The 14,633-nt window shown below is 39.7% G+C and overlaps 1 protein-coding gene across 1 annotated transcript in view; it reads left to right on the top strand.

The window, feature by feature from the left end:
• IFNGR1 (interferon gamma receptor 1) overlaps window positions 1-8,580 on the top strand; it is a 15,487-nt gene extending 6,907 nt beyond the window's left edge. The window contains 3 exon segments of the mRNA XM_010293811.1: window positions 1-115; window positions 1,188-1,303; window positions 8,086-8,580. The exon segment at window positions 1-115 is cut by the window's left edge and continues 27 nt beyond it. Coding sequence (XP_010292113.1) covers window positions 1-115; window positions 1,188-1,303; window positions 8,086-8,580 — 726 coding nt within the window.
• Window positions 8,581-14,633: the final 6,053 nt, after the last annotated feature.

Genomic DNA, 14,633 nt, shown 5'->3' with positions numbered 1-14,633 from the left:
CCTGCTGAAGGTGCCACTTACTGTGTTTCAGCAAAGGGACATCTATATGACGATGTGATAGTTGGTGCCCCATCAGAAGAAAGCTGCATTCATGTTCCTCTCAAACAGACATTGAGTAAGAGGATTCTAAAACTTTAGTAAGAACATACTGAGTCTGACCAGAGATCTGTTCTAGCTAAGTATTCAAGCTCTCATATAGTCATGGGATGACTTTGATGCCTATTGGAGAGTGTTGAAAAAGGGAAAGCATGGTCATTATTTTCCAAATGCACTTTCCCAGTTCTAAAGACCTTTAAAGATCATGTATTATTTTCAAGTAACCCTGACTACTTCTTGAGTGCTTTTCCTGCTTCGTTGGTATTTACAAAACCTGTTTCCATTGCACCTGATCATTCGTGTAATTAACAAATGACAAATGGATCATTCACTGAGTTACATGGTTTTAGAAGCATTGTCTCTCCTAGTAAATAGCTTTTTGCTCAGTCTCATCACTGAGGAAAATGTATATAGACTTTCTTGAGTTTGGAGAAACTATGAACTTGTCATACAATTGAGGTATTGACATCTTGATTAAAAAGAACAAAGGCAGCTAGTGACCCAACTTTATGTCTCAACCTCTTACAAGCTTTTTCATGTTACTTCATTATGGCCCAAAACTTCGCTAGAGAAAAGAGATAAAATTGATAATGTCGGTTGTGTGTGTTCTTTTATGCACAAGAGCAGTGGTATGATTGAGGGCAAAGATATTGAGGAGAGTCAGACTAATGGAATCTTATTAGTAATAGTTAACAATTCTATGTTTTGGAATATTTCACATTTTTATTTTATTGTACATAGACTATGTGTAATTATTATGCCAGTTAATATTCTATCGCATGGAAAATGTACAAATCTGTTCATCCCCATCTGTCATCTCTATTTTTTTGTTCCTTATAAAATTACTTTACCTCTATAAAAACATGACTGTGTTTATATAAATAGAAAATCTTCTGTCATTCTAATTTTTATTTACTTGATGTAATGCTTTATAAATTAAGTCTTCTTGAGTGAAAAAAGATGGTAAATTGACATATTCACACAGTACAGCTAAGCCTTCTGAGCTATTACAGTTTCTGAATTTACTCTAAATGATATGGCAGTGGTTTATTTTTCCAAACTTCCTAACAGATATTCCTCTAACCTTTTAGGCACACATTATATCATCATTCTGTGTGTTGTTATTCTGAGCGTGAGTGTAATGTTGACAGTATGTTGTGGCTGCAAGAAACTAAGGAAGAAGAACATAAAGCTGCCCAAGTCTTTGGTAAGTTCACAGCTTCTTATCCGTGTCAGATTTTTAATATCCATGTAGGTAACTTATAACTATAACATCTTTATGCCTGCCTTTTTTTTTTTTACCATGGTCTCACAGATTCTAAATGTTTAGGATTTATACCAGTCTAATATTCTGACAGCCTCTGCAACCAGATGCTTTGTATTTGTTTTAGGGCTAGACTTCAATCTCTTTTTAACTGATGTAGCAGTAGTTGGTCTAGTTTGAGAACTTAGTTCTTAAGAACTCAGTGTGTGTGTACATAGACAGGTTTGTATTCATTCTAGTAGCAGAGATGTAGAACCGCAGAATCACTGAGGTTAGAAGAGACTTTTTGAGATTGTTTAGTCCAACCTTTTTGCTCCAGCGGGGTCAGCGAGAACAGGTTGTCCAGGACTCTGTCCAGTTGGGTTTTGAATACCTCCAAGGAAGGAGACTCCACAACTGCTCTGGGCAACCTATTCCAGTGTTTGACCACTGTCACAGTAAAAATTGTTTTCTTACACCCAGGTAAAATTCCATGTGTTTCAGTTTGTGCCCATTTCCTCTTGTGCTGTCACTAGCCACCTGTGAAATCTCATTATTGCATGGTAATATTGTGATACTGCTAAATGCTACAATATTCTTAGTGATGTGCAGAGTAAGGGGAGAGGGGAGTAACAGTGCTGTAGCATGAGGGAGGAACCAGGGGAAATCTGTTCTCATACTGAGCAGTCACAGGGAAGAGAGGTCACCAGCTGCTCTACCTTTAAAAGCTTCCTGTAGCCATCCTTAGGAAACAGTGGATGTTTCTTAAAGAGCAGCAGCATTCCTTGCTTTCACATCAGGCAAGAGCAGAGTATCTGACAAGTACTGTTTTAATGTCCTCTTGGTGCCTGATTAGTCTCAGCAACTGAACAATCAGCAGCAGCTGAAACAGCTTTCAAGAGCTGCCATGTGAGGTAGTAGTAAATGGTAATCCTATCAAGAGTGTATCTCCTTGGCAGATGCAGGAAGTCTCATAAGACTTCTAGGGAGAAGAGGCAATAATCTTCAATTCAGTGTTCTTCAACTTCAGGACCCTTTAAATTGACTCCTTCATAGTGCAGGGGTAGCTCAATGCTTAAGATCCCCACCTCAAGCCTGCTTTCGTTGGAGTAGAATATTAGGAGGTGAGACTGGAGAAGTCCAAGCTAGGTCCCTTTGTAGTAAGCAGTAATCTAGTCCATCAACTTGTGCAGCACAAGATATTCAGCTCATTCTAAAATAATACGCACTTCTGGTCAGACAAAACACTCTAAAATGCCTGTTTCTTTCCATGAACTGTGGCAGAGCCATTGAGACTAGTTAAGAGATAGCCGTTCACACTGTAGATTTAAAAAATAACACGAGAGAAACCTGTCTGACGGAATCTGCAGCTGGACCCAAATATCGAAACACACAGACCTGTAGAAAAAATGAGGTGCTAGAGATTTTTTTTTATCTTCACACTGTCATGTAGCTGTCAGAATACATAACATGATGTCCTACATACACACGCAGTAATTTTTGTGAAGACTGTTTGTTATAGCAAAAGACAGCTCATCCAGAATGACAGTGTTATGCTCAATGGATCCATAGTTATTCTGGCTTCCCAGTACCACTGTGGTATCACATCTCAGGGATCAGGAGAAAGAATATCACACAAATAGAATGTGTGCTCCTTAACTCCTGTGAGCTTCCTGATGTGTGCTTTGAGTTCACACTTTAGCTCACCTTGTAGCAAGTCACTGGTGTGCCCATATTCTCAGTTTACTGGGCTATATGTTATCTTGTCATTCAGAACAGTCTGGTTCACTTTTCACATCATGCTTTGTTGCACATAAGGAGCTGAATGAAACTTATAACTATGAAGATCTGGGTGGTCAAGCACTGAGACAAGTTTCCCAGGGAAGTGGTCATGGCCCTGAGCCTGTCAGTGTTCAAGAAGCATTTGGACCATGATATTAGATGTACAGTTTAACTTCTAGGTTGCCCTGATTGGAGTCAGGAGTTGGACTCTGTGACCCTCATGGATGTTTTCCAACTCCGGATATTCTGTGATTCTGTCCCTTTCCATTGAAGTGTCTAGTGACAAATATAAATTGCATAGCTCATAAGGATAGCTTCAGTACAGGTGTTATGAATAATATGGGAATGTAAAATGAATAATTAACCTACAATTATTTATTTTTATAATTAATCATGTAAAGTAATGAATAAATAATGTAAATAGTATGAATAATAAATTTAATGATATGAAGTTATCTCTGTAGAGTTCTTGGAGCTGAGAGCCTGTCACTGACCTTTGAATGTGTACTAGACATTTCTTTCTGTACAGGTTATGACCATTGTGTTTTACCTGAGCTTGTCTGAAAATGAAACATCTAGGGAGTTTTTCCATCTGTTAAAAGGTTAGGCAAGGTGTCCTACCTTAGGACTGCTGCCTTCCAGTGATATGCTTCCTGGCAGCTTTAAGTAGATGCTTGTTGTGGTTTAACCCCAGCTGGCAGCTACGCACCACACAGCTGCTCATGGGCTACCCCACAGTGGGATGGGAGAGAGCATCAGAAGAGTAAAAGTGACAAAACTCATGGGTTGAGATAAAGTCAGTTTTATAGGTAAAGCAAAAGCTGCACACACAAGCAGGGCAAAACAGGGAATTCATTCACTGCTCCCCATGGGCAGGCAGGAGTTCAGCCATCCCCAGGGAAGCAGGGCTGCATCACATGTAACAGTTTCTTGGGAAGACAGACGCCATCACTCCGAACGTCCCCCCACCCCTTCCTTCTTCTTCGTCCCAGCTTTATATATGACCATGATGTCATATGGTATGGAATATCCCTTTGGCCAGCCTGGGTCAGCTGTCCAGCTGTGTCCCCTCCCAGCTCCCCATGCACCCTCAGCCTGCTCGCTGGCAGCCCAGCACGAGAAGCTGGACTGTCCTTGACTGCTCAGCAACAACTCAAAACATCAGCACGTTATCAACAGTTTCTCATCACAAATCAAAAACACATCCTCACACCAGCTTCTGTGAAGAAAATTAACTCTATCCCAGCTGAAACTAGGATAACATAGCATTAATTTGTTGTGGAACCATGCAAAGGCCATGGAGATTTTGTCAAGGTCCTAATAAGATTTGGAAACTTAAAGGACTTCTCAGACTGTCCTTTGGAAAATGTGCACCTGAAAATTACTGCTACTGGGAGTATGTAGGTGGGCAAACCCTTAGAAGAAAGGAACTGTTGATTTACTTAGCTGTTATGGATTCCTTGGGACATGTTATTTATATGTCTTCTTGAGCCTGGCTTCCCCCAGTGTATCTCCCTAGTCTGTCGAGACAGTGAAAGGAATGTATCGCCTGTATCAGGAATAGTGTCGCCAGCAGGAGTAGGGAAGTGATCGTGCCCCTGTACTCGGCACTGGTGAGGCCGCACCTCGAATCCTGTGTTCAGTTTTGGGCCCCTCACTACAAGAAGGATGCTGAGGTGCTGGAGCGTGTCCAGAGAAGGGCAGCGAAGCTGGTGAGGGGTCTGGAGCACAAGTCTTATGAGGAGCAGCTGAGGGAACTGGGGTTGTTAAGTCTGGAGAAGAGGAGGCTGAGGGGAGACCTTATCACTCTCTACAACTACCTGAAAGGGGGTTGTGGCAACGAGGGTGTTGGCCTCTTCTCCCAAGTAACTAGTGATAGGACAAGAGGAAATGGCCTTAAGTTGCGCCAGGGGAGGGTTAGATTGGATATTAGGAAAAATTTCTTCACTGAGAGAGTGGTCAGGCATTGGAACAGGCTGCCCAGGGAGGGGGTGGAGTCGCCATCTCTGGAAGTGTTCAAGAAACGTGTGGATGTGGCGCTTCAGGACATGGTTTAGGGGACATGGTGGCACTGGACTAATGGTTGGACTTGATGATCTTGAAGGTCCTTTCCAACCTTGTGGTTCTGTGATTCTGTGAAAGACTTGAAAGCTCAAGTGCTGTCACTAGAGACAGGAAGACGCATATGATTGCCTGCATATGCCAGGATATGCTGCTGACATTCAGCTTAAGGTCACTGGCTGTCACTTTGCTTGTACTAGATAGTGCTCACAAAAGAAAAATATTAACTTACCTATGGTAAATACTTTTCTTCAAATAGCAACCATATCTTAATTACCCTTGTTACTTCAGATGCTTTGAATGGCATTCCAGTTAGTGTAGTAAGCTGTAATTCTTCTCTTTGAAGCTAGAAATAACTGCATTAATTGCTAAATTGTCTTGTAGTCATGACTCAGTGACTCTTCAAGAACCTTTGGTATCAGGAAACCCATGAGAGTTTTTTCTTTTGATGGTTTCCTTCTTTCATGATTGGGAATAGGAGTGTCTTTGCACCATCTTGCTTGGTGACTCGAAAACTTGCCAAAAAGAAAAGCGGGTTTACTTTTTGAGAACAAAAGACTTGGATGTAGTTGTATAGAAAGTACTTACTTTATCCTCAGGGTCTATCTCTAAACATTGCCAGCTGGCACTGTGAAGTGCAGAACCTGTGCAGAGTACAAGGGGTTCCCTTAACACATTGTAGGACTGATTTTGAGAGCCATGTGAAAATCCTAACAGAACAGAAACAAGAACTCATTGCTTTTTTATTTTAACTTTTAGTATAGCCTATACTGGTATGGGGAGAGATGGGGAGTTGTAAATGCAGCTTTTAGTCATAGTTTCTGTAGAATTTTGTCTTAATTCACATTCCTCAAGTATTCAAGGTTACACAGAGAATTGTCTTCTGTTGTGACTGTGGGACTACTGGAGTCAGATTTTTCTACCCACCAAAAAACTACAGATGCTGATCCCTTGAAGGCCAGTGTCAGTATAGCATAAGTATCCAATACTCTTTCATACATCTGTATAAGCAGGTTTTCAAAAGATACATTAATCCTACCAGTTGTTCATAATGTCTTCAGTATCTATGCAGTATTGATTGTATTCTGGTTTCTGCAACTATTTTTTAAGCATCTGCTTCTCATGAACAGGTGGTTTCCAGACATAGTCATGGAAATCACTCTGAATATTCTTTACAGAATCATAGAATAGGTTGGGTTGGAAGGGACCTTTAAGGTCATCTAGTCCAACCCCTGAAATGAGCAGGGACATTTTCAACTAGGTCAGATTGCTCAGAGCCCCATCCAACCTGATGTTGAACGTTTCCAGTGTATTATACAGTATTCTGACTGTTTCTGCATAACAGAAAATGAACATCCAGAGAGAACGATGACTGAATGGCAGCGAGGTTCTAGTGTGATATATTTTCAGTGTCAGGAGCCAGTTGAATGCTCTTTTTACTAGTTTTCCAGTGGCAGCCCTTGATTCCCAAGGGGGTCACCTCACCTTAGTAGTGCTAACACAGCTGTTTGTAAAACTCAGATTACAAATAACTGCTTTCCAGGGAGTGTTTGTTTGCTTTGTCATGGTGTTTGTTGTTGTGTTTTTTTTTTTTAAACTCCAATAGTTTCATTATCCAGCATAAACCACAGTACCATCAACAGATATCAGGGCAACAGTGGGGAAAGAATGGGGCTGAAGTGAGAGGTGAAGGCAAGTTCTAATGAAGTCAACAGCACACTGTGAAGGTTATAAATGTCAAGATACGGCCTCACAACCTTCTGATCAAGGAAGATTCTTGAAAAGCGCAGCCAGATTTGATCGTCTGGTTTTGATGGCGCTCAGTTCTTGCACTAATACAGAGATGTTCTTTTTGCAACTTTGTAGCTTTTCTTAAACAATGTTATTTTTCTCTCCCTTTTCTCCTCATACCTATGTCCCTTTCTTCCAAATTTGCATCAACCTGTATTTTCAGTCAGATTTTTTTTTATGAAGTATCTTAAAAAACAATGCTTGTCTACATTTTATTAAAAAATTAGCTTATCTATAGTACTTGATAGTCTGTGATACACATATATAGTGAATTATGAAATTTGGAAAGGACACTATTGAGTAAACCTTTTCCCCCCTATGGTTTCTGTTAGCTTTAGGGAACACCACCATACAGCTGAAAATTTACCCTACTTTGTTTTTCATATGTGTTCTTAAAAACACCTTTAAAAAAAACCCAAACAGCCTGAAGGCATATCATAATTGTTTAAAGCAAGCTGGAGCCTGGCCATTGAAGGAATTAATATCTTCTTCCTGTGGAGAGGTTTCTAAGTGGAACATTAAAGTTTGGCACAGCATTGAGGGGGTGCATAGTGACACAGGAGAAATAACTAGGAAGACTTCAGCATAGATGTGACTGCTGGGTATGCATAAAGCTTCTCATATCACTTTAAAGATGCCTTTCCAAAGTTCACTTCCCTCCCAGTTGAGACAGTTGCCACAAAATATTACAGTCATTGCAAGTTACACTCATTACCTGTAGGGTATGAAAGGTCTCCCCAGCTAGTTGAAGAGATTACAGCTTTTTCTTACTTCCCTGTTTTCCTCTACATTGCAAACTTCAAATGACTTAAAATACAGTGGATTACATGAAATTGATTTGGTCCTTGCAAATGTGTTTGCACATAAAAAGCATTTTTGAGTGCTTGTGTAAAAGTGTTAATGAAACAGCTGAAGTCATAGATACAGACTAATGACTTTGCCAGATTCTAATTTTGCTTATTTCTGTTGCGATTGGTTGTAATGACATTAGATTTGTATTAAGAACTTCTACCTTTTTTTTAACCTCTAAACTTTGGCAGAAGAGAAAGCCAATAAATGAGTAGATTACGTGGAACTAAAAGTGATTCTTTCTTCCCCCCCCCCCATTTAAGGTCAGCGTGATAAGAAATCTGAACACAGACAGCATTCTAGAATCAAAATCGGAGGCAAAATACATATCTGTAATAAACGTCATGCCAGGCCAGTCAGCGTTGCCAGTGAATGAAGAAGTAACCTCGCTGGAAGTAGAGCCAAAAGAAGAAACTGTTAATCCTGAGAATTCCAGTGAAGGAGCATTTTCTGTTCCTGCTGTAGAGGCACCAGCCAAAGCAGAAAATGTGTCTCTGCAGGAAAGCACAGAGGAGGTATCTTCTGATGATGAACAGAATCACAAAGTAAAAGAGAGTTATTTCATTTCTGACAATAGCCAAATGGATATATGCAGTAACTCTTCAGGTCCAGAGGTTTCTGCCACAGAAATAAAACAAACTGTCATTCCAAGCAGCTGTCTCAAGTTTTCTGGCTACGACAAGCCTCATGTTCCATTAGATATGTTGATAGATGTTGGTGAAGAACAGCCTGTGATTGCCTACAGGCCAACTGAATAACTGGGATAGCTGAAGCGTTTAACCAGAACTCAGGAAGAACAGCATTACTGAAGATTATGAGAAGTCTGCGTTATATTATGAACATCTACAAGTTGTACTTGTTCTGATCCAACTAGAGTAACCAGTACACAACTAAGTACAGTGGGATCGTGAAATGGGACTGAAAGTAGTACCTGAGGACAGCATAAAAAGTGGGGGGAAATTTCATGATAACCACTTTTAGAACTCTTTGTGTATATGACAAAATACATATTTGTTTATATGACAAAAACTCACTATTTCCTATTTGAAATAGCACTCTTTTTTTAACAGTACTCTATGGATAACAGACTTCATGAAGGAATATAAAACAGCAGCAGCAGCATTATTCCCTTCTGTTTCAAATCCTTTTCAAAATTAATTCGATGAACATAATGCTTAAGAAGGCCTTCGCTTGGTTACTATAGAGATGTGCAAGAAATATTTGAGAGTTTTTGCTTTTGGAGTATTCTCTTGCTTGTCTTTTTCTCTTGAAGGGTATTTTTGTATTAAATTAAATGCTACTGTTTCTTTGAAGTGAGAATATGCCTATAACCTTTTCCTGTATATCTTAAGAATTTGATTCCATGGCCAAGAACCAGTTATTTCTAGTCTTTTCTGCAACTAGAAGTATGTACTTCCAGGACTGTTACTTCGTACATTTCAGTGAGTAAACAATAGATTCTTTCCTTTGTAAAATAACTCCTGTGACTAAAAAAAGATTATTTTTAAAAGTGCTCTTATTTGTGTATAGCTGCATCTGTTTGGATTACCTAGATATATTGTCACATGTTGTCACATTCTGGATAACTCCTGTATTAGCATGCTCGTTGATCATCATTGGTGGGGGGGGGCTGGTCGAGGGGAAGTGTGTAATGGGTGGTTGCACAAATTCTTTAGAAGATGTTTTCAAAATTCAAAAGCCTACTTTCCCCCAGAGCATTTTTATCCTAATTCTTAGAACAGTGTGATTCTTTTAATAGGTATCAACAGGATTTGTTCCAAACATGTTTTCCTGCAGATTGAAAATTACTACCGTTTTTCCTCTTTTATGACATAACTCAGGAACTGCACCAAATTACCTCCCTCTAAAAACACATCTCAAGACAATAGAAAAATAGTGTGGGAAGTTGTAGTTTGTAAGTTATTGTCATCTGACAACCCTGTGAATTTTTGTAGCATGAGATTACAGTTCTGAAAACTGAAGGATGAGGATTTTATTTTTATATTTAAAAACTTCGGAGTCTAATGCCTGCAATCCACTTATTTTCCTTTAGTCAAGATTTGATGGGTGTTTTCTGGTTGTAGGAAATGTTTATGATAGTTCTTAATGAAGTTCAGAAAAAAAAGGATGTTTTACAGACACAAGGTGGTGCACTTATACAAAATTACGTCTTTGTTTTAAAATATATTTTTGTAGGATTATCAGAAATGTTTGCATGCTATAGCAGGTGTTTAAAGGAAAACCAGTATCATAGTACTTCTGTCCTTACATTTCTCAGTGACATGAGTGTTCCTAAGACAAAGTTAGTTTATACAGCGCTTTCTGGACTGCTTCTGTTCCTGCAGGTATCGAAAATTAACCACGTTACATACTCAGTTCCCAAAGATTTGAAGACAACAGCTATTTTTCCCTTCTCTACTCATGGGAAGATAACAGATCTGTTAGTAGGGTTTTGATAATTTTAGGAAAAGCCAAATTGAACAGGTGAATTTTGTAGTTATGGTGTAATGGAAAGCCCAGCTAGAAAGATTTGAGTATGAGTTAGTTGGGTTTGATTTGTTTCTGCATTATTTTTCAAATGTAGTGAGACCCCCTAGTAACTTTTTCAATGTCATTTTCTGGGTTGAGTTCCTAGAAGGCAATGCTGGTGGCATATTGCTTAGGATCCACTGATGTGTAGATATCTCCATTGCAGAAGTGCAGAAAATAACTCTCTTGGTGTTACAAGAAGGCTTTGAAAATCAGAATTAACTTGCAGTTGAAACTTCAACTAAATTCACTTTTCAGTTAATAATATAGTGCATCTTGTGCAGGGTGTGAAGTTGGTGTTGCTTCTTTCAGGTTTTGTAGGTTTGTAGATAAATACTAACTGTAGTAAGTGCTTAAGTTAAACTTGGCTCAGAAGGAAGAAATGGGGCATTAGAAACCGTGAGGTTAGCTTGGTTTTTGGGAAGATGTTTCTGATCAGGCAATTTGCCAAGTATCTCCTTTGCTACTGGTCGGAGTATTTCATCTTCTTGCAGTTGGTAGGTTGTTTCCCTTCTGTCAGTTTTGTCCAGAAAAAAAGGTTGCTGTTTTTCAAGAAGATCAGGAATTAGCCATAGTAGCCATTCCATTCAGTATATCTGCCTCAAAACTATTCTGTCAGAAGTATGTAATTTCTTGGAAATGTTAGATTTACCTTCTTAACAGTGTGTGTTGAAACCTGGTGCTGTTAGGAAAATTATTAACTGAGACTCGGCCTTTTAGATTTGTGTGAACGTAAGAGATCACTAAGTGTTTTCTGTTCCGGAAGGTTTTCCTTTGCTGCCACACTGGAAGAGGAATGGTATTTTTTGCCTGTGTGAGGGCAGATGCTTTGCATCCTGGATTCTTTTCTCTTCCCCCTGCAATACTGCTACATTGTACATTGTCCTGAATCTTTCCAGTCACATGGAAATAACAGGGACCAGCCAGGTGCTAGGATATAATTAAGGGCAAAGATGTTAAGATCGATCAGAAATGACACAGAAATATATCATGAGCATATGGGAAGAATTGGCATGGTGGGTAGTTACATATAATGGAAAAGCACTGTTAACCGTAATCTGAAAATCGAGTGAGAGTGCTTTGCGCAATACAACACACACTGTTCTGGTTTCAGCCAGGGTAGAGTTAATTTTCTTCACAGAAGCTAGTGTGAGGCTGTGTTTTGGATTTGTGATGAGAAACTGTTGATAAGGTGCTGATGTTTTGAGTTGTTGCTGAGCAGCCAAGGACAGTCCAGCTTCTCATGCTGGGCTGCCAGCGAGCAGGCTGGGGGTGCACAGGGAGCTGGGAGGGGACACAGCCGGGACAGCCGACCCGGCTGGCCAAAGGGATATTCCATACCATATGACGTCATGGTCAGTATATAAAGCTGGGACGAAGAAGGAAAGGGTGGGGGGACGTTCGAAGCGATGGCGTCTGTCTTCCCAAGAAACCATTACATGTGATGCAGCCCTGCTTCCCTGGGGATGGCTGAACTCCTGCCTGCCCGTGGGGAGTGGTGAATGAATTCCTTGTTTTGCTCTGCTTGTGTGCGTGGCTTTTGTTTTACCTGTTAAACTGTCTTTATCTCAAACCATGAATTTCCTCACTTTTACTCTTGCGATTCTCTCCCCCATCCCACCGTGGGAGAGTGAGCGAGTGGCTACGTGGTGCTTAGTTACCAGCTGGGGCTAAACCATGACACACACATATAAATATATATGTACACAACTAACCTCTTCTTGTAACTATCACAAGGTTAAATGTATTATTTTAAGGCAAATTTCGGAACTGTAATTACAGAAGCCACTGAATTATCACCCTCCCTGCAGGTATGTCTTCTGTGTGCTGTGTACTTAACACGTAGCCAGTAGCACAGGTATAGCTTAGATGTTTAAATTGCTTGGGCCAGCTTGCAGGTTTTATAATTGTAAGAGAAGGAAGTTCAAGGATGTGCAAAGTACCAGATTCTTTTATTAGCTGTGACTAGCTGAAAACATGAGGCCACAGTGGGACAAGAATGTGTTCTTCTTATGAGGAGCGGCTGAGGGAACTGGGGTTGTTTAGTCTGGAGAAGAGGAGGCTGAGGGGAGACCTTATCGCTCTCTACAACTACCTGAAAGGGGGTTGTGGCGACGAGGGTGTTGGTCTCTTCTCCCACGTAACCAGCGATAGGACGAGAGGAAATGGCCTCAAGTTGCGCCAGGGGAGGTTTAGATTGGATATTAGGAAAAATTTCTTCACTGAGAGGGTGGTCCGACATTGGAACAGGCTGCCCAGGGAGGTGGTGGAGTCGCCATCTCTGGAAGTGTTCAAAAAAATGAATGGATGTGGTGCTTCAGGACATGGTTTAGGGAACATGGTGGCGCTGGATTAATGGTTGGACTTGATGATCTTGAAGGTCCTTTCCAACCTTGTGGTTCTGTGAATAAGCAAGATTTCCCCCAGTCTTGTTTCCAGCAGTTGAGAGAGCGCCTAAAACCAGGACAACTGCATGATGGCATTTCTGCTAGGATACGATCCAGCAGGCTGCAGTGCGAGGACTTCTTGGGGTGGAGAACATGGAAATGTCTTTCCAGCTACAGCTACTTAGCCTTGCTTTGCAGTTCTGTAGTACCAAATATCTGAGCCCTGTGATTTGGAAGCTGTCAGGTAGTATTTATCTATGCATTTTCACTTAAATACTAAATGAGTTTAATAAATTAATATTCCTGTGATGAAGTAGTAGTTTGCTTAAGCTTCTGGATATTCATGCATAGCACCTTGACACAGGGTATCAAAGTGCGTAACATTTACAGGTTCAAAATCATGTGATATTCACGCCTTTTACAGACATGTCAGCTATCTACTATGACACATGTAGAAAGTTTCACCATTTCAAGCTATTTCAGGAGATTTTTAGTCTTGTCATGGCTGCTTAGCATTTCTCCCTGTCTCCTAAAGATGATTTGGGAGATGATGGAATATAAGACTCATAAAACATTATACCCTGTGTAAGAGAAATTGCATCACAAAATTTTGGCCTAATACCTGACAACGTTTATAAGAACTTCTTTAGTTCTGTCTTTTGCGTGGACATTGTAACTTTTTATTATCAGATCTGCAATTAACAGTGAAATATTGTGGTAATACTGCATGCTGGCACAGAAGCATCAAACGTTCTGCTTTTATGTTTTTTCCACTTAAAACAATAGTGTAGTTTTCAAAAATGATTCTTACAAATCTACTGACACCTGTGGAAACAAGACATCTTGTAGTGTCCTAGCTGCTTAGAACAGACGTGCATATTTGTATGTAGTCCTTCGCTAGTTAAGGATGCAGGAGAAGAAACTTGCATGAGAAGAGCTGTTTTTCTCAGGGCTAGAAGTAACTGGTTGCTCTGAAGTGGTGCCATGTAAACAGTTTAGTATTAATAAATAAGAGCTGTTGCACTTGGTTCAAATCAATAGTTTCAGCATGTCTTTTAAAAAAACCCAAAACATCAAATCAAACACAAAGCACCTTTCATCTTATAAAATGTGACCTGCATAGATATCTTTAGTGAGATTTTTAAAAATTCAGTCCCTTAACCATGAAGACCTTGTTTGTTAATACTTTTCTGTAGTCTCTAAATGGATGCAATCATTGGGCTAGGTGGGACTTCCAGTGGTCTAGGGTTCATTCTTCTCCCCAGAACTGCATCATTCCTCCTACGCATTTGTTGCAAGACTCCATGACCCCATCAGACAATTTATTCTAGGACTTCTTTACCCCTACAAAGTATTTTATAATGTTTAATGCAAATCTTCCTGACTTTAGAAACTTAATTATCCACAATAGGACTGATGAACATACTTTGTCTCTTGTCTGAAATTTGTAACTAAACTACTTGTAAAAACATTCACAGTATTTACATTGAATTAAAAAAAAAATCTCAGAAGACAAATGTGTGTGCTGACCTTTTTCTTACTGATAGCTTTTGTACGGAAGACTTAAGTCTGCTTTTGAAGCTTGCTCAGTTCATTTTACGTAGTGTATGCATTATTGAAAATGAAGAGAAAACTCTGTGGGAGATCTGTATAGTGAGTGTAATTATATGTAGCCAGTTACTGTGTTCTATTTACCAGATGTATTAGCATGTAGAATTAGTTTTAAACTAAGCACATTTCTCATTGTTGAGATATCCTGTGGGTGAAATACCATAAAATTCACAGAAGTCTTATTTATGTGATGTTTACTTCTTCACAGTGAGCATGTGCATTCTTACATGTGTGTTGAAATCAACTATGTCTTTAAATGTCATGCTAATTTACCCAAAAGAATG

Source organism: Phaethon lepturus, unplaced genomic scaffold (genome assembly GCF_000687285.1).
Source record: "Phaethon lepturus isolate BGI_N335 unplaced genomic scaffold, ASM68728v1 scaffold1209, whole genome shotgun sequence".
In the NCBI taxonomy this organism is placed as follows: Eukaryota; Metazoa; Chordata; class Aves; order Phaethontiformes; family Phaethontidae; genus Phaethon; species Phaethon lepturus.
This window is presented reverse-complemented; position numbering and strand designations above follow the sequence as displayed.